This window comes from Odocoileus virginianus, chromosome 4 (genome assembly GCF_023699985.2).
Source record: "Odocoileus virginianus isolate 20LAN1187 ecotype Illinois chromosome 4, Ovbor_1.2, whole genome shotgun sequence".
Lineage (NCBI taxonomy): Eukaryota > Metazoa > Chordata > Mammalia > Artiodactyla > Cervidae > Odocoileus > Odocoileus virginianus.
The window spans coordinates 37,436,629-37,463,051 of NC_069677.1; the positions used below are offsets into that span (position 1 = coordinate 37,436,629).

The 26,423-nt window shown below is 38.9% G+C and overlaps 1 protein-coding gene across 2 annotated transcripts in view; it reads left to right on the forward strand.

Annotated features, from left to right (window-relative positions):
* Window positions 1-17,474, forward strand: part of SLC2A2 (solute carrier family 2 member 2) — a 34,387-nt gene extending 16,913 nt beyond the window's left edge. Inside the window, exons 4-11 of one of the 2 annotated variants that reach the window (XM_020898839.2) lie at window positions 76-200; window positions 3,821-3,936; window positions 4,839-5,001; window positions 5,458-5,645; window positions 9,166-9,270; window positions 12,806-12,907; window positions 13,534-13,737; window positions 13,825-17,474. In XM_020898839.2, the coding sequence (XP_020754498.2) occupies window positions 76-200; window positions 3,821-3,936; window positions 4,839-5,001; window positions 5,458-5,645; window positions 9,166-9,270; window positions 12,806-12,907; window positions 13,534-13,737; window positions 13,825-14,025 (1,204 nt within the window). In that variant the 3' untranslated portion in view covers window positions 14,026-17,474. The remainder of the gene's footprint in view (window positions 1-75; window positions 201-3,820; window positions 3,937-4,838; window positions 5,002-5,457; window positions 5,646-9,165; window positions 9,271-12,805; window positions 12,908-13,533; window positions 13,738-13,824) is intronic. The other variant, XM_070466428.1, reaches the window with a different exon arrangement.
* The last annotated feature ends 8,949 nt before the right edge of the window (window positions 17,475-26,423 follow it).

The following is a 26,423-nucleotide window of genomic DNA, read 5'->3' on the forward strand; positions in this document are numbered from 1 at the left end:
AGCATGCTCTGAAAGCAAATCCTGTTTATCAAGTTTCGATGCTAAATTTATAATCCTTGCTTTTCAAATTTTCAGAATCAAAGCCCTGTTGGTAGCAAACATTCTTTCGTTAGTTGGAGCTCTCTTGATGGGGTTTTCGAAACTGGGACCATCTCACATTCTTATAATTTCAGGAAGAGGCATATCAGGACTCTACTGCGGTAAGTTGTGTACACACACACACGCACCCTTCCACACAAACACATATGTACACCTGAAAGTTATTCTCAAGGTAGATGTGGTTACATGTAGGGAATTTTTTTAGCATAAGGTGGCATCACAAAAAGGAAAGGCAATAGCACAAAGTTTCAGTTCTGAGTGAGGGATGTTTGGGACCAGTAAGTGGAGCTGTAATGAGATGTTCTTATCCACAGCAATGACATCATTTCTAGTCATACGCTCCAAGACAAATTAGTTAGCTCTTGATTTTCTTATCCGTTAAATGAGAAGGATAATAATATCTACCTCATGGGGACACTTGTGAGAATATGTGTAAAATGTTCAGCATAGAATCTGACTACACCTAGCTGTTGTTATTATTCCTGTTGTTCAGTAGACACTGGAAGACTGCTATGCCCAGAACCCCTAAGTCTTCATTTCTGGCCTGCCCGGCTGCTGATGTCTCTGTCTCTCCTATCTGGAAAGACCTTGATGTTCTGGCCCATCTCTCAGGCCACATTCCCTTACCCTATCTGCTTCCACACTTGGCTGGTCCAAGTGTTAAAATGAAGCTGGCCATAGGGAGAGGGGCTCAGGCAGAAGCAGCTGGTAGAGGAGTTCAGAATGGAAGAAAGATGCTTTTCCCATCTAAATATCTGAATCACCATTTCTTGGAAACAGCTCTTCAATCTTCCTGAAGCAACTTAGCAGCAGAGGATGGAAGAAAGGGAGGATGGTCCATTCTCTAAAATAGTCGAATCTTTTGCTCCTCAATCCCAGTAATACCCCTTGTCCCAAATCACAGCCACTAGTAATAACCATCACGGGTGAGAGAGGGAAGGTGAGGGCACAAAGTGCTGTATGAAATATTTTTAACACTTTTACCTGAAAAAGAGGAAAGACTACAATTCTGTGCATCTTCAATAATTGGTTGAACCAAAAGTCTGGTCTTCTGCATTGCAGGCAGATTCTTTACCAGCTGAGCTACCAGGGAAGCTCAAAATAAAAGTCTAAGATTATTTAATTAAATGGCTCTTCTTGTTATTTTCAATGCTAATACAAATAACTGAAATGATAGTTTGGTCCAGGTAAAGAGGCAACTCACTTATGGGAAGAGCTTTGGATTCAGAATGCATCAATTCTGGCATTGTCTCTGTCTGGCTTTAGTTATTGAATAGAAGGCTCAGTTTGCTCCTCGGTATTAGTTCCCCCTTGCTGCTCTAATGAATTACTTCAAACTTAGTGGCTTAAGACACACAAATTTGTTTTCTTACAGTTTTGAAGCCTCAAATTCAGTTTCACTTGACTGTAAAATGCAACTAATAACGCCATGAAAAAGGTCCAAATCAAGATTCTTCTTTATTTTCTCTCTACTTTTTGAAATACAATAAGAAAAAAAATTTATAAGATATAAAAATTATTTAAAAATATAAAAAAATTATAAACTATTTTTAGTAAAATTGAAAATAAATGTTATAATTGAAAATAAATCAGTTCAGTTCAGTTCAGTAGCTCAGTCATGTCCGACTCTTTGCCACCCCATGAATTGCAGCATGCCAGGCCTCCCTGTCCATCACCAACTTGCGGAGTTGACTCAAACTCATGCCCATCGAGTCAGTGATGCCATCCAGCCATCTCATCCTCTGTCATCCCCTCCTCCTCCTGCCCTCAATCCCTCCCAGCATCAGGGTCTTGTCCAATGAGTCAACTCTTTGCATGAGGTGGCCAAAGTATTGGAGTTTCAGCTTCAGCATCAGTCCTTCCAATGAACACCCAGGACTGATCTCCTTCAGGATGGACTGGTTGGATCTCCTTACAGTCCAACGGACTCTCAAGAGTCTTCTCCAACACCACAGTTCAAAAGCATCAATTTTTCGGCACTCAGCTTTCTTCACAGTCCAGCTCTCACATCCACACATGACCACTGGAAAAACCATAGCCTTGACTAGATGGACCTTTGTTGGCAAAGTAATGAAATAGTAGCAACCTATTACTAGCATAACTAAGTAACTTGTGTTCTCCAAGCACCTTCTAAAATTATATCTGATCCTATTATGAGCATTAAAATAGCTAAAAATTAATGAAAATAAATTAATAAAGATTAATAGAAAATACAATTTGGTTTCGGTTTCATAAGACTTTAGACCAGGTGGCCAAAATAGCTCAGTTGGAGAGAGCATTAGACTGAAGACTTCAGACCTGCAAGCTTATCTGCATTTTCTGTTCTTGAGGTATAATATTTGGCCTTAACAAAAATACTACAGCCCAGAATAGGACCAAACAATGTTTATTTATTTTTTTCCCCCTGCTTCTTTAAAATCAACAGACCACACAGTAGAGTTGCATGTAGAAGCAGAAATTTAGATGCTGTATCAGCCATGCAAATGTTCATGGGCTATTGAGAACAATTTGAAGCATTAAAAAAATATTGAAACAATTCTCAAAAGCATCTTTTATACATAGACCATACATTTCCATTTGATAGGCCTGCAGTATATCAAAGAGGAAGCCTCTGACAAATCTTATTTTCAGAAAATGCCAAACATTGCATTCAGTTTTGCTCATTGACTAGTCTCTGACCTTTTAATGCTCTTAGCAAATGGCTAGATTCTCCACCATTTTCAACATGACTGGTTACATCTGCATCTAGGAAAACTACAGAAGGCATAAAGGCCTAGAGCTTTGCAAAATTTTGTTTTCTTTTAAGCATCAGAGGGCTTCCCAGGTGGCCCTATAGGTAAAGAACCCACTTGCCAGTGCAGGAAACATAAGAAATGCAGGTTTGATCCCTGGCTTGGGAAGATGCCCTGGAGGAGGACATGGCAACCCGCTCCAGTATTCTTGCCTGGAGAATCCCATGGACAGAGGAGCCTGGCAGCTACAATCCATAGCATCACAAAGAGTCAGACACAACTGAAGCGACTTAGCATGCACGCAAGAGTCAGAAGTCTTTATTCAAATAAAATCTTCTGAAGCCCATTATTTAGACGGAATAAAGAAGCTAGGTTGCTCTGGTTGGAGTAATTGGGGGAAGAGACCCTGAGTCCCTTAACCCCTAACACCTCTCTACACACCCCGCCCCTCAACTCTTAAGTGTGACTTTGAGGCACCTCCACATTGTGGAAACTCAAGAAGGGCTTGTAGTTCTCCTGCTAACACTCTATTGCACTGTGATCATGGGTAAGTCATTTCTCACCTTTATCAAGTAAAGAGGTTGGCATAGATATGTTCTAATTTCCTTTAATCCCATGATTTTAGAGTAAGAATATTACTGCATTCTTAAGAATATTGTTAAAGCATTCTTCAGTCTCTTTTCTGAAGATAACCTAAGGCATTATGATACAAACTCAATATTAACATGAATTTTTTAACTAAATAAAGACAATGCTATGAATAATTGCCAGATGAATGACTAACCATCTCCTTCTATTTATATCTCCAACTACAATTTCATTTGGAGTCTCATCAACAAACATTCTTTGCATAAATTGTGTCTCCGGTTGGTGACAAGGGCTCTTCCTTCCAATAAACTCAGGAAGAATGCTGACTGTACTTAAACAAAGTTACTGCTGTTGATGTCATCCTGATTACACTTTAACATGTATGTTCATGTTTCACTCAGGGCTAATTTCAGGCTTGGTTCCAATGTACATTGGTGAAATTGCTCCAACCACACTCAGGGGTGCTATTGGTGCTCTTCATCAGCTGGCTGTTGTCACGGGCATCCTTATTAGTCAGGTATAAACTCCCATCCCCTCCCTCACCCATCCTCTACTTTACCCAAATTCTCTCTCCCTGACTGGCCACTCTTAGTGTAGAACAGCACAGAGGAAAAGACAGTTCCACAAGTGGTCTTGGAGGTGGCAGTACAGAGACATAGGCTTTTTTTTTGAGACATAGGCTTTTTAGCTCAAAGTTAAAATATTACTAATCCACGCCTCACTTTTCCCCTGGAAGTTGTAGTGGAGTTGGCACTGAAGGTGACCTGGTAAGCCAAGTCTTTAACTACTGGAGCTATTCCAGAATTAAATTATTCCATTTAGATTTCAACAGAAAAAAATTTCAAAATTTTGGCTGCCTGGGTTTCCTTTTTTCTGAGCATCTTTTCTGCTCAGATTTAAAATGCAAAGGATTGCAGTAGCGGTTCTTGTTCAGTTACCTATATTCTTTCCTTCTCTCCTGTGTTCTCAGACGGAGTCCTCAGAACCTCAAACTTATGACTATCCAGAGGATAAATGACTTCGAAATAGGGATCACAAAACTAGTTCTGTCAGAGTAACTGCTCTATCTATGTAACCCATTCTATTTAAGTTCTGGGTAATCGTCCAAAGTTATGCATGATTTTTGCTGTTGTTTTAGATATCAAATGTGTGCTTAAAAGTTTGATTGATTTCTACCCTAAATGTCCCATAGGAGTTAATGAAAACAAATCTAGATGAATTCTTTGTAAAACAGAGTCCCTAATTCAGTTAAGGAGAGACATACTAGTAATAGTTGCCATCTTAAGCATACTTGTGCATACTTGAATCAAAGTTGTCAGGAATTACTATCAAGTAGCCAATGTGCTTTTTCAACAAATTGTTTCAGAAGGCAGATCCGAAGTGACATGTAGTTGCTATGCTTCCTCCCTGCCTTTTCAGATCGTTGGCCTTGACTTTATCCTGGGCAATCACGAGCTATGGCACATCCTGCTTGGTTTGTCTGCTGTGCCAGCCATTCTCCAATGTCTGCTGCTCTTCTTCTGTCCAGAAAGCCCCAGATACCTTTACATCAAGCTGGATGAGGAAGCCAAAGCAAAGAAAAGTAAGTCTATGGTGGTTTTCCTTTCTTCCTATTGTTTTGGAATTATCAGTTAATGAGAAACAGTGCACATGAATGGATACTCATGAAATTGGTACAAATGCTTTTCAAATGAAGTCAGTGATTGTATGTAAGAATATGCACGATCACTTAATATGACTGGTACATGTCATTTTGCAACCATAAGCATTCACACAGCCCAAATAGAAAATCCACATGCAGTGTATTGAACTCAGAGACTTCTAACAGACCTTTCCTACATTATGCTTCTATGATAATGAGCAATAAGATGAAGCCAAATGTTTTGCTTTCTTAAAAAATAAAAAGACAGGGTTTAACAAGAAAGGATTTCCAACACCCATTCTATTAGGTAATAGAATGGGTTATGCAGAACTGTAGTTCTTTCATTAGCATAACAATTGACCTGAGTTGTGTCAACCTGATCATTTTGGGGGACAGGCTTGAAAAGACTCAGAGGAAGTGATGATGTCACCAAAGACATCTCTGAGATGAGAAAAGAGAGGGAAGAAGGATCAAATGAAAAGAAGGTCTCCATAATTCAGCTCTTCACCAGTTCCAGCTACCGACAGCCTATTCTAGTGGCACTGATGCTGCATTTGGCTCAGCAATTCTCTGGAATCAATGCGGTAAGTTTAAGACCCTCCCTCACTCTTAAGAGCAAAGTGAATTAAGACAGATGAGGACAGGAGTTTAAGTTTAAATAACTAAAGGACTTGTTAAAATGCTGACATCACAATTATCTTGAATGAGCATTAATTTTATCTTGCCTTGTCTGCTTTCTAAAATTACCTTACAGTTTTTAAAAGATGTCAGTGATCAGTGGTCTGCATGTCAATTAAGATGAAGATTAAAAGGCAAGTCATAATAAATACAGAAGAGGGCAAAGGAGAATAAATATACCAAGAAGACTGAATTACCAGGGGCTTCTAGAGTTGAGTATCAAATTTAGGATTTCAGAAAATCTAGGCAGAAGGACTCATGGTTCCTGCCATCTATTTAAACGAAGTATAGCAGATAGCCTGGTGCAAAGAAGTTTCCTGCCATCCAAGAAATTTTCACTGTTTGGGAAGATAGCACACAAAATAAACAATAGAAGGAACTGATACGATATTGGTGAGTGAGGGTAATAGAAAAGACATGACTGAAAAACATACTGAGTACTAAACTAGCTAGCTCTTAGGTTTTGAAATCTTTGTATTATACAGACTAAAATTGTCTTACTGACAGTTAGTTACTAGAAGAAAGGAATTAAGCATTGGTTAAGAAATTAGATTTTAAAAACCACTTATCCCTATTCAGTGCTGTTAAAAATGTGATTTGGGCTTCTACAGTGAGTCCACTCCAGATTCACAGACACTGTGGGGGTGACTGATGGATGGGCAGAGACCTAGAGGAAGCAAAGATAGTATTTCCCCTGAGGTGAAGCAAAAGGAGACCTGAGCCTCATTCCACATGGTGAATGCTCTGCTCTAGCCTCTATCCTCCTTTAAGGACCCTTGATGTTGATTTTTTAATCTCTTAATTCTTTATAACTTTGGGTCTCAGAGACCAAATCTTTCTGAGCTCTCTCTCAGCTCTGCTGTGTATCCAAGAGCACAACACTTAATCTCTCTGAGTGTCCCTTTTAGCTTCCATCCCAGTGCCTGGCTTAGAGGCATCCAGGAAATGTTGAACCAGAGGCTTATGGGTAGTACAGTGTACAGTGAGTAATCCATTCCTCACTGAACACAGTCTGAACAGTCCTCCTGCATCAGCCCTGTCTGCAGGACGAGGCTATACGAAAGGAATGACAGAGGATGACACAACAAAAAAAATGACTGTTATACACATAAAGACATAACTAAATAATAAAGGCTATTAAAGAGGTTGTGAATCAGATTTCTCCATTTGTACTGACATGAGTGGAAAATTTTGGATTAAGTGCAATGAAAACCAAAATTCTTAAACACATTGGTTCAGTTCAGTTCAAAGTTGCTCAGTCGTGTCCGACTCTTTGCGACCCCATGGACTGCAGCACGCCAGGCCTCCCTGTCCATCACCAACTCCTGGAGCTTACTCAAACTCATGTCCATGGAGTTGGTGATGCCATCCAACCATCTCACCCTCTATTTTCCCCTTCTCCTCCCTGCCTTCAATCTTTCCCAGCATCAGGGTCTTTTCAAATGAGTCAGTTCTTCCCATCAGGTGGCCAAAGTATTGGAATTTCATCTTCAGCATCAGTCCTTGCAATGAATATTAAGGACTGATTTCCTTTAGGATGGACTGGTTGGATCTCCTAGCAGTCCAAGAGATTCTCAAGAGTTTTCTCCAACACCACAGTTCAAAAGCATCAATTCTTCAGTGCTCAGTTTTCTTTGTAATCCAACTCTCACATCCATACATGACTACCAGAAAAACCATAGCTTTGACTAGATAGACCTTTGTTGGCAAAGTAATGTCTCTGCTTTTTAATATGCTGTCCAGGTTGGTCATAACTTTTCTTTCAAGGAGCAAGTATCTTTTAATTTCATGGCTACAGTTACCATCTGCAGTGATTTAGGAGCACAAAAAAATAGTCTGTCACTGTTTCCACCATTTCCCCATCTATTTGCCATGAAGTGATGGGACCAGATGCCATGATCTTAGTTTTCTCAACGTTGCGCTTTAAGCCAACTTTTTCACTCTCCTCTTTCACTTTCATCAAGAGGCTCTTTAGTTCTTCTTCACTTTCTGCCATAAGGGTGGTGTCATCTGAGGTTGTTGACATTTCCCCCAGCAATCTTGATTCCAGTTTGTGCTTCATCCAGTCCAGCATTTCTCATGATGTACTCTGCATATAAATTAAATAAGCAGGGTGACAATATATAGCCTTGATGTACTCCTTTCCTGATTTGAAACCAGTCGGTTGTTCCATGTCCAGTTCTGACTGTTTCTTCTTAACCTGCATAAAGATTTCTCAGGAGGCAGGTCAGGTGGTCTGGTATTCCCATCTCTTTCAGAATTTTCCACAGTTTGTTGTGATGCACACAGTCAAAGGCTTTGGCATAGTCAATAAAGCAGAAGTAGATGTTTTTCTAGAACTCTGTTGCTTTTTTTATGATCCAATGGATGTTCGGCGATTTGAGCTCTGGTTCCTCTGCCTTTTCACTGGTAAGAGTGCAAATTGACACAACTTCTTTGGAAAACTATTTGATGGTATCAATCGAAGCTGAGAACACATATACACTATGATCCAACAATTATATTCCTAGGTGTAAATGTGTATGTATTTTACCAAAAGGCTTGACTAGAATAGAATGTTCATAGAAGCACTCTTCATAATCGCTCTTATGATAGTGATAGTGATAGTGAAGTCGCTCAGTCGTACCCGACTCTTTGCGACTCCATGGACTATAGCCTACCACGCTGTTATGTCCATGGGATTTTCCAGGCAAGAGTACTGGAGTGGGCTGCCATTTCCTTCTCCAGAGGATCTTCCCGACCCAGGGATGATAACTACCTAAATAAACATCAATAGTAGAATGGGTGACTATATAGTAGAATGGGTAACTAAATTGTGGTATATTACTATAGTAATATGCTAAATGGCAATGATAATAAACAGCCTGCTAATGCAACAGTGTGGATGATTCTCGCACAGGTAATGTTGATGCCAGGTATAAAATATACATCGAGCAGTTCCGCTTATATCAAGTACAAGACTAGGCAAAATTTATCTACAATGGTTGAAGTTGAAAGAGTTTCCTTTGAAGAAAGGGTGACATTTAGGGGGCTTCCGGAAGGCAGGAAATGATTTATTTTTTATCTAGATTATACAGGTGTGTTTGGTTTGTGAAAATTAATTGAACTCTACACTTAAAGGATATGTGTACATTTTTGCATGTATTTTAACTTTAAGAAAAAGTTTTAAAACTGAAAAAAGTTAGATGCAGATGTAGAGTTTTCAGCTGAATATAAGGAGATTTTAAATGATTGGAAGTTTTACACACTAAAGGAAGATTGTGATTTCTCTTTTTCTGGAAGAAGAGGGATGATAAAACCTTTTGGGATCTCTCAGAACTCTGGTTCCATTGGAACACTCAAAAAATAAACAACCTAAAATAATTCTTGCATTAAACCCTTAGCACCAGGCTTCTTGATTAAAGCTAAACTATTCTTATCTTTCAGATATTTTACTACTCAACCAGCATTTTCCAGACAGCTGGAATCAGCCAACCTGTTTATGCAACCATTGGAGTTGGTGCTGTCAACACAGTTTTCACTGCTGTCTCTGTAAGTGAAATACTCTAGATAAATATTCTGCTTGTTCCTCAGTCCAGAAAAAAACCCTTGTAACATAAAAGCAACCTGTGATTTATTGTCCGCATGTACTGGATATGTAGATAGAACCGTGTGAGTCACAGGAAGGGTCCTAGATGTGAATAACCAACCATTATAGCGAGATTATGCATAACAGAACACATGGATCAATGGTTCTCCCTATCTCCCAAAGATGTCATTTGTCACTCACTTGTGAATCAGGAACTCACTTGGGGACAAGACACTTGGTATTTTTGTGTAAATACCTAGGCTTTTTCTCCTTTGCTCTGTACTTAAGTCCCTTAATATTAGCAAATGTGTGTATGCATGCTCAGTCGTGTCTGACTCTTTGCAGTCCCACAGACTGTAGCCCACTAGGCTCCTCTGGGACTTTTTCAGGCAAGAATACTGGAGCGGGTTGCCATTCCCTACTCCAGGGGAATCTTCCCGACCCAGGGTTTGAACCCTCTTGCGTCTCCTGCATTGGCAGCAGATTCTTTACCACTGCACCATCTGGGAAAGAAAGTGTGAAAGTGTTAGTCTTCAGTCATGTCCGACTCTTTGCGACCCCAAGTACTGTAGCCTGCCAGGCTCCTCTGTCCATGGGATTCTCCAGGCAAGAATACTGGAGCAAATAGCCATTCCCTTCTCTGGGGGAACTTCCCGATCGAGGGCAGATTCTATACTGTCTGAGCCACCAGGGAAACGGAGAAGCACCACCTGGGAAGCCCCTGATGTTAGCAAACAGCTTGTCATTTCTATCGGTACTGGATCTTCCACCTCGATTCCTGTCCTTCCATGGTTGAAATTTTTTATCCTGATATCTTAGGGGAAAAAAAATTTTTTTTTAATAGACATTGTCCTCTTGATTAGATATCTAAGCCTCTAGCAAAATTAAACTGATTGAGCAGATTCTTATGATGTTAGGCCATTGGGCAGAGCTCTGAGGCTTCTCATGTAGCAAAGTTTGAAAAACATCTGCCTGCAGTGCAGGAGATCTGGGTTCAATTCCTGGATCGGGAAGTTCCCCTGGAGAAGGAAATGGCAACCCGCTCCAGTATTCTTGCCTGGAGAATTCCATGGATAGAAGAGCCTGGCAGGCTACAGTTTATGGGGTCACTTGTTTTTCATTCTCCACACATGGACTTTTAACTATTACCTAAGTGGTCAATAATTACAGCCTTGCTGCCTAGATCAAAAGGCAAGTTTGTCCAGACCACATTAAACAGAACTGGACCTTGGAAAGAGAAGGAAGAACAGATGATAAGGGAATACCAGTGCTTATGCCTTTAGAGTTAATGCTTGTTCAATCCAAAAGGCCGCTCTAAAATCAATAAAGGATTGGTACTGGGATGAAATCCTAGCAACTATTTGCATTCCTTTGTCTCCTGAGATAATATTTTTGCAAATCCCACTTCAACATATTTTTCTCATATAGAGATTGTGATCAAAATATTTTATGTGTAACGGGATTTGCTATGTGAAGAATCAAGTTATCAAGATCAGGGAATCCAAACTCAAAGAATGCCTAAAAAGAAAACTACTATAGAATTCCATTGTTGTTCACCCGTCCAACCCTACCAACTCCATGGAGTGGGAGGAGTTGTTCCGAAAATAGTGTTCTGATTATTTTGAATATACCTTTTCAGAACTCATCCTTTTATTCTGTGAACATTTTTGCAGGTGTGACATAATTTTAAAAAATCAACTCTAATCAGCTATCTAATAAACCCTCCAGGACTACAAATAATATTTAACACTTTTAATTATATTTATTTTTGAAAAGTTTTAAAGTTCAAAGAAATACAAAAAGGATAACCTCTCAATCATCCAGATTCTCTTGCCAAAAATCAGCCAATGTTACTGAATTCCATGTATCCATTCAAATAACGATGTGCAAATAGGAATATGTACTGATAACATAGGAATGTTTCAACAATTTGGAGGGAATATAATCCTTTTTTTTTTTCTGAATGAGTATTGGGAGAGAGAGACTTTCTAAACTCGATGCTGAATGATGTTCCATATTCTGTTTTTTTTTTTTTTTTTTTTACACTAATGATCCAATAGATGGAAACCTGTAATCTTGAGTGAGAAAACAAAACAGAAAGAAATATGAAGCGAACTGAAAGACAGCATGGGTCTAGAGGAGAAAGAGCGCCTCCAAGTAGGCATTGAGGATCTAAGTGCTGCATGCTGTCTGTGGGGAAAATGGAAGTTAAGGTCAGGCATCCCGGTCTCTAAGCCCTGACCAAGTCTCACCCTGTATCAGGGCTCACCTGGCCCCAAGGGACTCTGACTCAATTTCCAAGGCATGTATCAGTAATACTTGTTCAGAAATAGAAGAAACAGACGTAGTGAAAGCCCTTTATGCCGAAGAACTGCTCCAGTTTCCTTGGCGGCTTGACATGGTGTCATCAAATCAACTTTAAAAGTCATAACATAGAGACAGTCAAAATATAGAGAGGAATTTTATGAACTAGAGGAGGGTTTGTCTTTCCCACTTCATTCTCAACAATTAAATAGGGGTTCCTTGCTTACCACTCTGGAGTGATCTGAAAGCCTGAGAAGAAAGGGGTTTTCACTGTAAGTGAAAAGAAATGTTTCTCAGATATTTTCAGAGCCAAAGCTCACTGCACTAAGAATATTGGATTGCTATTGATTTACTGATAGATTTATGAGAACAGCCAAGTGAGAAATTATGACAGGTAATTTTTGTGTGTGTGTGACTCACCAACTTTGGCAGTATTCCAAGAATCAAGCCAGAGTCTATTCAGCAAACTCTGGTCCTTGCTAATTGTAAATCTTAACCATTAGTGCAAAGATCCCGACCCAAAGGAATTGATGCCGAGTCTCCTAGAATAGGATAAAAAAGCACTTTAACCTTTTGCTTTAAAGTCTTATCTTTCCAAGTGGATAGTTCATTACCAAGACCAAGTACTTTCAGGCTCACCAAACAAATACCAACCTGACTCTTTGGTAAGATGATCAAATTCTGTCTCCCCTAAGTGGTCACAATTTGACTTTGTTTGCAGTAAGGAAGTTGGGTGACGATGGTTGACACATCAATAATTGTACCATTTCAGGAGTCTGCAATGCCCAAACGCTTCTAATTATAACTTAGGATAGTTATCATAAGGGAAATTAATGTCATTTTTATGTAGACCCTTCATATTTTAAGGGTAGAGGAAATACTGGACATCCAAGATGTCCAGTCTCGAACTATTGCACCCAGAGTGATAAACATCAGGTGGTGATAATGCTATGGCTCTTTCTCTAGAATGACCTGTTCAGATCGATGTGACAAAAGGAAGACAGTATCTGTTCATCATCTCTGGTCACTGAGACTAGTTCTACCTTTCTGGGCAAGAGTCACTTCTGTCCTTAATTCCACATCTGCAAAATGGGATAATAGAATGGCTCCTTTTCAGCGGTATAAATGGAAAAGATCTCTTTGGCAGCAGAAACTATTTACGTGTAAAGCCAGAACGTTTTGACACTTCCCTAGGTGTTCCTGGTGGAGAAGGCAGGGCGACGCTCCCTGTTCCTAACTGGAATGAGTGGAATGTTTGTTTGCGCCGTCTTCATGTCGGTGGGACTGCTGCTCTTGGTGAGTTCCGTGCCTGCACTGAGATTTCTGGTTACCCGATGATAGCACTTCTGAGCCCCAAGTTAAACATCTGAGACATACTTGATGAAATAAAGCAAGAGGAACAGCATATAAAACAAGAGAGAAATGTAAAGAAAAAGAGAATTAGCTCCAGGGTTTAAAGACTGAACATCAGCAAGTAAATGGTGCTTGTCACCCAGAGATGCAGGGTGTATAATAACCAGGCTTCAATCCTGACTCTGCCACTTGGCTGCTTGTGTGACCTTGAACAAGTACCTAGACCTTTCTACCACTTTACAGGGTGTCACGCATCCTGCTACCGATCTTGGTATGGGTAGAAGCAGAGGTCACTGGATCCTTGCTTTGCTTCTTCCACAGGAAAAGAGTGACTAGGAGGCAGAGAAAATCCAAATCCAGAGGATTTCTTATAGCTCAAACGATTTAAGGATGACTCAGACTAGGAAAAAAAAAAAAACACCTTGTCTACGACTAGAATAACTTATACTTAATTGAACATAAGCACATCAGGAAGAGGTCTATGTCCCCTCTGAACTCAACAAGGACTTGGCTAAAGGAAGAAGCAGTCAGTGATCCCAGTTCCACTTTTATTTTTCTTTTCTTCTCAGAATAAATTGCCTTGGATGAGTTACGTGAGCATGACAGCCATCTTCCTCTTCGTCTCCTTTTTTGAAATTGGGCCAGGCCCCATCCCCTGGTTCATGGTGGCGGAGTTTTTCAGTCAAGGACCACGCCCTGCTGCTTTAGCAATAGCTGCGTTCAGCAATTGGACAGGCAATTTCATTATAGCCCTGTGTTTCCAGTACATTGTGGTAAGCAGCCTAATTCTGTGCAAACTTACTGAACAGAAGATAAGGTTTAACAGCTGCTAATTGGAATTCTGTTTATTCTCTCTGCAGGACTTCTGTGGACCTTATGTGTTTTTCCTTTTTGCTGGTGTGGTCTTGGCCTTTACTCTGTTTACATATTTTAAAGTTCCAGAAACCAAAGGAAAATCCTTTGAGGAAATTGCGGCAAAGTTCCGAAAGAAGAGGGGTTCAGCTGCAACGCCGAAACCTGCTGTAGAAATGGAATTCCTCGGACCTACAGAAACCATTTAACCTACTTTTGGACATGAGCAATAACAGGAAGAAAGCAGTGTTTTTTCAATGACATTTTTTTGAGAATTTTATATCTGTATCTTGAAATACTGTTATTTTTTATAGAGACTTTATAGGCTCTGATCAGAAGTATCATCAAATATTACAAAAAAGTATTTTTTCTTTTAACTTAGAGACTCTATGTTGGGTGGTAAGACTGTAAGAAAACCAAAAAATCTAGCTCATTTTGTTACACTAACTGGTAAGTACATTTAGTACCAAAAAAATTTTTTTGTTACTTTGAAGACCAAATGGTTTTTGTGAAATTAAACACTAAAAAGCCTGGTCATTTAGCATGGGTTATCAGTTAAAACAACCATCACAAACTTGTGCTAATTCCTTGCTGGCTCAATCCCTTGAGCTATATTTTGTTCTGCTTTTTTATTGACCACAGTCTGGTTTTCTGAGTTGTGTTATAAAATACAGTCAAACAGTAATAAATCAAACATTTGTTTATCTCCTCAAACTTCAAATAAGATATAGCAGTCTAACGTAGGAAATTGGAAGTAAAAGATTGCTCTGTTTGTTAAAAAATATTTTCTGAACTATTATGTTTTAAAATAGGTTGAAAAGCTAGGGTTGGAAGATCCTGAGGGTGACCTCCTGAAAATTCAAAAACATTGAATTTCAGCCTTGATCAAAATCCTTATTTAATTTTCCTGGAAAGACTGAGTTCCCAAACACAAAGCAATCATTCTTTTTGGTGTTTCCTTTTCTGCCTTGGCAGTATATGGAGCTATCTAAGCTGTTCCGTTAGATTGCGAACATTTATTGTACACTACTTATGTGCCAAACACTAAGTGCTTTTACCTATGTAGACAAATTGGAAATACACAGATGATTAAACAGACTTTCACTTAGTCAATTTTGCAACTGTGGAAATACAGTTCTGAAGGATACCAAAGGCTTAAATATCTCCAGGCTCTTTTCCTCACAAAGTGGAACACTGAATCAATCCTTTTTACATTGGCTTTAATGTATGGAAGAGAAAGGCACTTTTAAAAAAGTTCTTTTTAAGAGTGGAAAAAAAATACTGAACACTTGAGGGGTTTTGTTTTTTTTTCTTTGACCAAAGTTGTTTACCTTTATGTAATTTGACATTCCAAGCAACATGAAATTATTTCTTCTCACTTTGATTTTTGTTTCTTCTTGGCCAATTTGGGATCAGCTATGTTCCCTTAGCTGTTACAGGACACACAGTGAGCTTAAATAGTTTGGTAGACCTTTTTTTCTAAACTGTGAACTCAGTTTAAAAAAAAAAAAAGTAGGGACTTGGAGTCCTCATCCCAGGAAAATGTCTCATCCCATGGCTCCTGTCTTCTTCAGGATGCTGGTGGCCTTTGAGAAGCCCAAAGTTGCACCAGTAAAGAAATTTAACATATGTATAGGTGATTGATGTGATTTATTCAAATCGCTATTCCTGATCTCATGTAGAATAAAGTAGTAAGTGTTTAGGACTTCCCTGATGATTCAGTGGTAAAGAATCTGCCTGCCAATGCAGGAGATGCTGGTTTAATCCCTGAGTCAGGAAGATCCCCTAGAGAAAGAAATAGCTACCCCTCCAGTATTCTTGCCTAGAGAACCCCATGGACAGAGGAGCCTGGTTGGCTATCGTCCGTGGGGTCACAAAGAGTCAGACACAACTTAGTGACTGAAAAACAACAAATTAGAGTTTAAATAAAGAACCCACAAGACCCCTTTTAAGTTTTGATTAATTTTTCTGACTGACCACAAATACTCAAAATTCAGACCCTGAAGTTTTCTGCCTCAGAGAAATATAAATAGCATATATTGTTTCCCTTTCATAATTTTTTCCTTGCAAAGATACAAGTGAGTTGAAAAGAAACATTCAGATGAAACAAGCGGTTAAAGCTTCATGCTAAAACAAAGGAACTAGCTTAACATAATAAAAACTCCTAGGTTCTCAGCAATATTCATCATAATATATAATAAAATTGGCACTAATTAATTAGATTTAATCCCAGGGAAATTAGATGTGAGTTTGAATGCTTAATTTTCATAGTACACTATCATTTTTGTGGAGTCATTTTCATAGTCGAACATCTTTACAAATGTGATCTTCTCTTAACTTGCTCGGAGCATGATCCGGTCGCTCATCTGCTACATCTAGTATTGTCCACTGTCCTGACACCAAGGCAGGGACCACCTCTAGTTCCTCTTCCCCACTCCCTTCTACAGGATTACTGTCATGCCCGCTGAGACACAGTAAGAGAGTGCCTCGCCTCAAGGAGCTCAGTCTGTTGAGGAGTGCAGGAAAATCATCTGCATTTCTTGCCTTCTATCGCCTCAATGTAAAGGACTTTGTAAATAAAATGCACTCAATAATATACCTACCTCAGAGAGCTGTGAGGATTAAACATAAAGTGCTAAGCAGAGTGCCTGGTACAAAGAGGGCACTCAATAAATGTTACCTAAAGTTAGTATTCATGACAATACTGTTAGGACGCAGAACTATCATATATAAGATAGTTCCAATATTTTTCTTTTGAATAAAAAAATTTTAATAAATGCAATATTTTCTTACTTCCAGCAACAATCCTACAATGACAAAAGAATTGTAAGAATTAGGAGGAATATTAGGCTGTCTAATACTTAAACACATACTTGATATTTCTAAGTAGGGTGTAAGAGTTTTTCTTGTATTTTTTAAATTTGCTTTTGCCTAAGTTATTTTTAAGAGGTCTATATGTAGTATTATTTCTTTGGATAATGCTAAGTACAAAGTAACATGCTAAGTATCATATATAAATGTAACAACAGGATTAAATCACAGGACAAGGCCAAGTCTACTTGATAAGATGCAAAAACTGCAAAAATGAGAGCTTTTCTGGTGGTCCAGGGGCTGACTCCGTGCTCCCAATGCAGGGGCCTGGGTTCCATCCCTAGGAATGAGGGAACTAGATCCCACATGCCGAAACTAAAAGATTCTGTGTCCCGCAACGAAGATCAAAGATCTTGTGTGCTACAGCGAAGATCTGGCACAGTCAAATAAATATGGAAATAAAATTAAAAACATTTAAAATATTAGATTACCTAAAAAGGTGTAAAAATAATTACTAAAGTGTATAAACTAGTGTACATAGATATTTGTTGCTAGCTAATTATTGTATACATAGCAAACAAAGCAATGTTGGGTGGTATCTTGTGCTTACAGTGTCCTAAGGAAAGGTGTTAAGTAAAGTGTGAAAAAATATAATTTTTCATTACAATTGTATATTAGTGATCTGAGGAGAAAGGGTTTACTGCCGATCACTCTTGAGCCATCTGCTGGTGTTTTTACTGCTTTCTAGTTGAGTGCACGTTAGAAAGAATCATCATGAAAATGCACGGTTTTAGTTATGAGTGTATATACACTGCAGTTTGATGTCAATAAATATATTTCCAATTGTTGTGTTACTTTATTTTATGTAGAAAACAACCACATTTAAGAAAATTGGTATTGGTTTACTGTATATAATCATTTCCTTCTCACAGCATCTTTCCTGTTCTCATTTTAAAGATAATATGTGAGTTGTGTTTTAAATCCAAATTTTATTTCCATCAAGCAGTTGTTTTGATTATCAGTTTAGTAGGAAAAACTAACCAGTAGGCTAGGTGAGAACAGTTGAAGAGGAATGAAGGACTCCCTTTGATGAAAATAGAAATGCTTTAATTCAGTAAATATTTAATTGAGCTACTACTATGAATACAACACTTTATGAAAGTTTTGTAAAAGATACAAAGCTTAGAAAACATGGTCCCTATCTTCAATCACCTGCATTCTCATAATGAGACTAAACTTTAAAAACAAATAGTTATGGTACAAGGGACAGAATAGGAAAAACTGTAAGTTCGTGGTTTTAAAATTTTTTAGTTGGCATCTAAAATTTTTCGTCATACACTTAAATAGCTGCAAAGGATATAACTTTTCAAAATATATATACATTTAAAAATTGCTATGCTCTATTTATCCAATAGCATTTAATTACCATAGTAATTTGTTACTCACCATAACCATTTTTGATGAAATTATTCATTTTCTTATTTCTAAATTTTCACCATGAAATTTAAGAACACTAGCAAATAAACAGTTCATATAAAAGCATCTAGAAAGTAAAGACAGGTCACATACAAAGAAACAGGATTCATAAAAGCATGTCGTATCTGAATAGCAGCTGTGAAAGCTGAAATGCTGTGGAACAACACCTACAAAATTCTAAGGGAAAATGATTTTCATCCTAGAATTCCGTTCCCAGATGTACTATCAGTTGAGTGTAAAAGTAGAATTAAGTATATTTCCAGACATGCAAGACTCAAAAATTTACCTGTTCTGTACCTTCTCTCCTGAAGCAAGAGGAACGTGTACTGTGCCAAAAAGAGAGAGAAAGAGAGGAAAAACTGAGAGCAAAAGACGGAATTCAGCAAAAGGGGAGAATGAAAGTTAAGTCTCAGGGCATGAGTCATAGGTGACGGCAAGCACCAGGGTCTAGGAAACAACCAGTTCAGACTGAAGCAAGAAAAAGAAGGTTCTGGGGGAAAACAGAACTAAAATATTCTCTGATGTGTTTGGCCATATGAGGAATAATTTGGAACCTTTAGGAAAAGAGAATAGTGCCAAACACATAGGAAACTAAACAAATGCAAATTCGAGGCGATTATGAATTCCTGGGGAGAGAGTAGGGGCAGGGAGCAACATAGAAAAGAAATGTCCTGGTGAACAAGTATTTACACAATTCTGTAAAACACTGGATATTGTTACAATTCTCATTTTCAAATAAAATTTATAATAGTACTGTATTGTGAGATATGTGGGAAAGAAAGGTGAGGAATTGTGAGGAAAAGCTCAATGATAATTAACACAGTAGGTTGTTGACACATAGCCACCAAAATCTATAAAGCAAAAAATATCCATATGAGGCTATGTGCTGTTTACCTGCTGTACCCTGCTCTGTGACTCAGAAGGCTGGTCTCTTCTGGCTGTATCATCTAGGTTCCTTGTCTTTTGCTTCTAGTTGAGTTTGCTTACTGGGCTGCCCTGGTGGGAAATGGAAGGATAAGAAGAGGGAGAAGGCAGGCTATTGTTTCCTTCAGCTTCCAGCCTCCCTCTCCCTGGGCACTGACTATATTCCTCCACTTATGGCCACAGCTTCTGTATAGCTCCAGTTACACTCATTACTGGGTTCTGGTAATCATTCCCCCAAATCTTGCCTGTTAATTCTAGAGCTGGTAATGGCATCATACTACCGTGAGTTCTGCTACTACTAGTCCCAGGTACTTGACCATCCCTTTCTGTTCCTTAACTTGGCCTCCTCCTTTGTAAACAGTTTCTTCATTAAGCTTCTTTAACCACTCCTTTGCAGTGGGCCAGCTGCTTCTGATGAGACCCAAACAATATAACATATGAACTTGAACTTGGAAATTAAAGCTTTAAGAAACAATTAAAAATTTTTCAAGGGGCTTCCCTGGTGGCTCAGTGATAAAGAATCCACCTGCCAATGCCAGAGACACAGGAGATGCAGGTTCGATCCCTGGGTCGGGAAGATCCCCTGAAGGAGGAAATGGCAACCCACTCCAGTATTCTCGCCGGGAAAATCCCATGGACAGAGGAGCCTGGTGGGCTACAATCCATAGGGTTGCAAAAGAGTCAGACACAATTTAGCAACTAAATAGCAGCAACTACAAAAAGTTTTCAAATATTCAACTATAAGAAAATTCATGGTTGAAGAAGGCTGGGGCAAGAACTTATTGTGTTTTTTTTCAAATATATGTAATATAAGCCTGTACTATTATTTGACCTTTAAACTATAGATATGCATTACTTTATAAAAATAAAAAATTATTACATAACAATAAATATTTTAATTTAAACTATTGAATCAATGATAAAATGCTACATAGCACAAAAGTGTATGAGATTATATATACCAAATATATTTTATTTTTTAATTTTTTTTTCAAATATATTTTAGATAGATGAGAGAGGCTGAGAGAGTAAAGAGAGGTAGAAAGGGAAGAAGAAGAGAGAGGAGAGAGAGGAAAAAAAAGAAGAATGTACAGTAGTTAGTGCTTATGGATAGATGATAGGATTTCAGCTAGGTTAGGGTTACAGTTGGGGTTGGTGTTCGGGTGTGTATGTTTGTATGTATGTGTGTGTGAGCATGTGGTCCAAGTTTCCTTCACTGTGCATGTATATTATGCTTATAGTAGGCTAAAAAATTGTGGGGGGAATTAACCTTCTTTCAGAAATAGATGGTGGGAAGAAAAGGAGAAATGGGTCTGCAGTTTGCAGAACAATACAGGACTTTATTACAACTCGAGGATGCGTGAATGTGTTTACAGACTAAGGGAAAAGAGAAATCGAGAAGAATTTTAAGACACATGAGAGAGGATAAGTGAAGCATGGGAAAGTTTAGCATAAAAAATTATAGGCAATGATATTAGAAAGGAGGAGACAGGTGAGAGAAAAATTTAAAAATGAAAAATGATATGAAGACATTTTGAGACAAAGACTAAAAAAGTTGAGGTTGCTTGTATAAGGTTGACTCTCCATTTTCTGCATAGAAAGTACTAGATGAGCTCCTACCCTGAGCAGGAATCCTGAAGATCATCGATTCCTGAACCAACGCCTATAAATCAATTGCACCCTAACACTAAACCCTGACTATAGAATTATCAGCTGAGTCATCTTGGGCAGTTTACACAATCCTCTAAAGTTTCAATAATTTGTTCTTAATGTGAAATGAAAATAAAGATAGCACAGATTTTGCTTAAATTATAGGATTTTGCAAGGTACAATAATTTTTTTTTAATTTTAACTGAAATGCAGTATGAAATGTGTACACAATTTAGTCCTCAGATGACGTATTTGTCTTCTCAGATGGCCATAACAAGATACCATAGACTGTGTAAGTTCAACAACAGAAACTTCTCACAGTTCTAATAGCTAAGAAGTCCAAGATTAAGGTGCCAGCTGATTTGGTTCCTAGTGAGGGCTCTCTTCCTGGCTGGCAGATGGTCACTTCTCTTCACAAGGCAGAAAGGCTTCTAGTGTTTTTTCCTCTTCTTATAAGGGCATCAGCTCTATCAAATTAGGGGCTTACCCTTCTGACCTCATTTAACCTTTATCACCTCCTCAGAGGCCCCATCTCTAAGCAGACTCACTTGGGGGTTAGGATGTCAACATTTGAATTAAAGGAGACATAAATATTCAGCCTATAACAAGTGGTAAGGAACTTTTACCTCCAGGAGAGAAAAAGGCACAATGAGGGAGGGCTGGAAGTAGAAACAGGACCAACTTGTCTTGGAGGAATTAACATGTTTTAATATTCTATTTTGAAGAATGAAAATGTAGCTCATTTTTGTTTACTTTTGCTGGTGCAGTCTTTTTTTAAAAAAAGAACATTTATTTGGTCGAGTTGGGTCTTAGTTGCGGCATGCAGGATCTTCACTGTGTCATGGTGGGATCTTTCAGTGCAACACGTAGATTCTAGTTGTAGCACACAGGCTTGGTTTCTCTGCAGCATGTGGGATCTTAGTTCTCCAACCAAAGATCAAACCTTCATACTCTGCATTGCAAGGCAGATTCTTGACCACTGGGCCACAAGAGAAGTCCCTCTGGTGTAGTCTTCCAGACCTAAGAACTTCCCAAAGCACCTACCCATCAATTTCTTAAAGGATTCTACTCTTCACTTTTTAAAAAACATAATAAAACATTCTGTAAAAGAAAAAGGATTGCGGGAAGTATGTGTGGCAGACACTGGAATTTATTGTTGCCAGAGGCGAAGGGGATTACAGAGGATGAGATGGTTGGATGACATCACTGATTTGATGGACATAAGTTTGAGCAAGCTCTGGGAGTTGGTGATGGACAGAGAAGCCTGGTGCCCTGCAGTTCATGGGGTTACATAGAGTCAGACACAACTGAGCGACTGAACTGAACTGAGAAAATTACAGGTGACTCAGTTAGATCCGAATTTTGGAATCTCACGAAATGTTTGAAACATACATATGCTGAACAATTATTCATTGTTTATTTGAAGTTCAAATTTAACTGAGTGGCTCATATTTTCATTTGCTAATTCCAGCAATACTAAAAATGTATCAATATAAAATTGTGGCATGAGATAAGAAAGCCTTTTTAAATAAACAATGCAAAGAAACAGAGGGAAAAAATGGAATGGGGAAGACTAGAGATCTCTTCAAGAAAATTGGAGATATGAAGATTTTCATGCAAGATGGGCATGGTAAAGGACAGAAAGGGCAAGGACTTAACAGAAACAGAAGAGACTAAGAAGAGGTGGCACAGAAGAATACACAGAAGAACTGTGCAAAAGAAAGTCTCAATGACCTGGATAACCACGATGGTATGGTCACTCATCTAGAGCTGGACATCCTGGAAGGCGAAGTCAAGTGGGCCTTAGGAAGTATTACTACAGACAAAGCTAGAGGAGGTAGTGGAGTTCCAACCGAGATATTTAAAATCCCTAAAAGATGATGCTGTCAAAGTGCTGCACTCAGTAAGTCAGCAAATTTGGAAAACTCAGCCATGATGGCAAGACTGGAAAAGGTCAGTTTTCATTCCAGTCCCAAAGAAGGGTAATGCCAAAGAATGTTCAAACTACCATACAATTGCGCTCATTTTACATGCTAACAAGGTTACACTCAAAATCCTTCAGGCTAGTTTCAAGCAGTACGTGAACCAAGAACTCTGAGATGTATAAGCTGGGTTTCAAAGAGGCAGAGGAACCAGAAACCAAATTGCCAATGCTCATTGGATCATGGAGAAAGCAAGGGAGTTCCAAAAAAACATCTGCTCCTGCTTCATTGACTATGCTAAAGCCTTTCACTATGCGGATCACAACAAACTGTGGGAAAAGAGATGGGAGTGCCAGACCACCTTACCTGTCTCCTGAGAAACTTGTATACTGGTCAAGAAACAACAGTTTGAACCTTACATGGAACAACGGACTGGTTCAAAATTGGGAAGGAGTACAACAAGGCTGTATACTGTCATGCTGCTTATTTAACATATATGCTGAGCACATCATGCCAAATGCTGGGCTATGAATCACAAGCTGGAATTACGACTGCCAGAAGAAATATCAACAACCTCAGATATGCAGGTGATACCACAGAAAGTGAAGAGGAACTGAAGAGCCTCTTGATGAGGGTGAAAGAGGAGTGAAGAAACTGGCTTAAAACTTAACATTCAGACAACTAAGATCATGGCATCCAGTCCCATCACTTCCTGGCAAATAGAAGGGGAAAAAGTGGAAGCGATAACAGATTTTCTTTTCTTGGGCTCCAAACAGTGACTGTAACCATGAAATTAAAAGACGCTTGCTCCTTGGAGGAACAGCTATGACAAACCTAGACAGCATATTAAAAAGCAGAGACACTCTGTATAATGGGCTCCAGTTTCATCCATCTCATTAAAACTGATTCAAATGAATTCTTTTTAATGGCTGAGTAATATTCCATGGTGTATATGTACCACAGCTTCCTCATCCATTCGTCTGCTGATGGGCATCTGGGTTGCTTCCATGTCCTGGCTATTATAAACAGTGCTGCGATGAACATTGGCGTGCACGTGTCTCTTTCAGATCTGGTTTCCTTGGTGTGTATGCCCAGAAGTGGGATTGCTGGGTCATATAGCAGAGTGAAGTAAGCCAGAAAGATAAAGACTATTACAGCATACTAACACATATATATGGAATTTAGAAAGATGGTAATGATAACCCTATATGCAAAACAGAAAAAGAGACACAGGTGTACAGAACAGACTTTTGGACTCTGTGGGAGAAGGCGAGGGTGGGATATTTCGAGAGAACAGCATTGAAACATGTATATTATCTAGGGTGAAACAGATCACCAGCCCAGGTTGGGTGCATGAGACAAGTGCTCGGGCCTGGTACACTGGGAAGACCCAGAGGGATCGGGTAGAGAGGGAGGTGGGAGGGGGGATTGGGATGGGGAATACATGTAAATCCATGGCTGATTCATGTCAATGTATGACAAAAACCACTGCAATATTGTAAAGTAATTAGCCTCCAACTAATAAAAATAAATGGAAAAAAAAAAAAGCAGAGACATCAATCTGCCAACAAAGATCCATATTGTCAAAGTTATGGCTTTTCCAGTAGTCATGTACCAATGTGAGAGTTTGATCATAAAGAGGACTGAGCGCTAAAGAATTGATGCTTTCAAATTATGGTGCTGGAGAAGATTCTTTTCTCTTTTTTTATCATTTATAAGCAGTGTGATCTTTTCTCTTAAATTTATTTTTAATTGGAGGATAATTACTTTACAACGCTGTGTTGGTTTCTACCATACAACAGTGTGAATCAGCCATAGGTATACATGTGTCCCCTCCCTCTTGGAATGCAAGGATATCAAACCAGTCAATCCTAAAGAAAATCAACCCTGAATATTCACTGGAAGGACTGTTGCTGAAGATGAAGTGCCAATACTTTGGCCGCCTGATGTGAAGAGCTGGCTCTTTGGAAAAGACTCTGATGCTGGGAAAGGTTGAGGGCAGGAGGAGAAGGGGGCACCAGGGGATAAGATGGTTAGATAGGGTCACTGACTCAACGGACACGAATCTGAGCAAACTCTGCGAGTTAGTGGAGCATAGAGGAACCTGGCGTACTACAGTCCATGAGGTCGAAAAGAGTTGGATACGAGTTAGCAACTGGATGACAACGTCCACAAATACATAGATTTATGGCAAAATAGAATGAAAAACTCAGCAGTCACAACTATATGAAAGTAATTACCGCTTGATAAAGTGGGTATTTCAAACAAGTGAAAAGCATACATGCTGTGCTTAGCTGATCAGTCACCTCTGACTCTTTGCGACCCCATGATTCTCCAGGCAAGAATACTGGAGCGGTTGCCATGCCCTCCTCCAGGGGATCTTCCCAACCCAGGGATCAAACTGGGGTCTCCTGCATTGCAGATGGATTCTTTACCAGCTGAGCTACCAAGGAAATTACATATAACATGACAAATGTTACTGAATAGATGCTTGTGCTGTGCTAAGCCGATTTAGTGCTCTTTGTGACCCTGTGGACTGTAGCCCTCCAGGCTCTTCTGTCCATGGGATTTTCCAGGCATGAATACTGGAGTGGGTTGCCGTGCCATCCAGGGGATCTTCCCAACCCAGGAATTGAACCCACATCTCTTTAATATTCTGCATTGGCAGAAGAGTGCTTTACTACTAGCTCTACCTGGGAAGCCCAAATATATGCTAACAAGTTAGAAAAAATAAAGTTAGATGCCTCCTTCACACTAGTCAAAACAATTAGCTGCAAATGGAGAAAAGTACAAAATTTGGAAAACAACTAGAAGGACCAAAAGAAATATGGTATACCTTGGGAAAATATCCTTCAGGATGAAGAGAAAGAAAAAACATTTTCAGATGAAGGAAAAAACAAGGAATTTTTGTTACTAGAAGATCTATTGTAAAAACACATTCTAAGGACATTTTCTACACATTTTTTCAGGTTTAAGGAATAATACAAATTATTATGATTGCAATGGTGGTTTATTGAAACATATATTTGTCTAAACATAGAATTGTATATCAAATAGAGTGAATTTTAATGTATAAAGTTTATAAAAAGTAAATTTAGTGTTTTTGTAAAAGTTGGATAAAATAAAAGGTAATGTCTTCTTATTGTCTCAGTTTACTTGAAGAGAGAGGTTTTTTCCCATCTTTTTCTCCATCTGGCCAGTCATCAAAACATGAATCAAAACCAAATAAATTAAGCCTTGTTTATTCTGTTAACTCTGGGTGACTTGCAGTAGAAGAGGAATATGCAAATCAACAAATCCCAGATAATTCTGAAGCACGATTTGAGCTTCTCTTCACAGTCTCTGAGCTGACACTCAAAACCTTTTTCCAGAACAGTCAAGGAGGCTTGACTGAGTTTCAGCATCATTGCCAGACCTCCCCAGGTGGAGCCATTAACAATCAGTGAAATGGACCCAAAAAAGAGAGCACTGAAAGGAACACGAGTTTCAAAAATCTGCCAACTGCATCATCAATTTCTGAATGATTGAGCGTGGACTAGAAATGCCTTGGTAGCACTTTTTCTGTCTTACACACCTGTCACGCTGTAGCAGAAATCAGCCTGCAGCGATGATCTCATGATATTGTGTAACCCTGAGGCCAGGATGAGGCTGTCACTGGAATAGTCAGCCATCAATCTGCACAATCAGGAATGTCTGTACCCAGAGCCTCTGGCCACCAATTCTACTTTAGACTTGTTCCCAAGTGACACCGCTGATTATTTTTATCTCCTAATGTTATTGTTTAACTAGTTCACTAATGATTAAGACAATTTCAAAGACTGAGC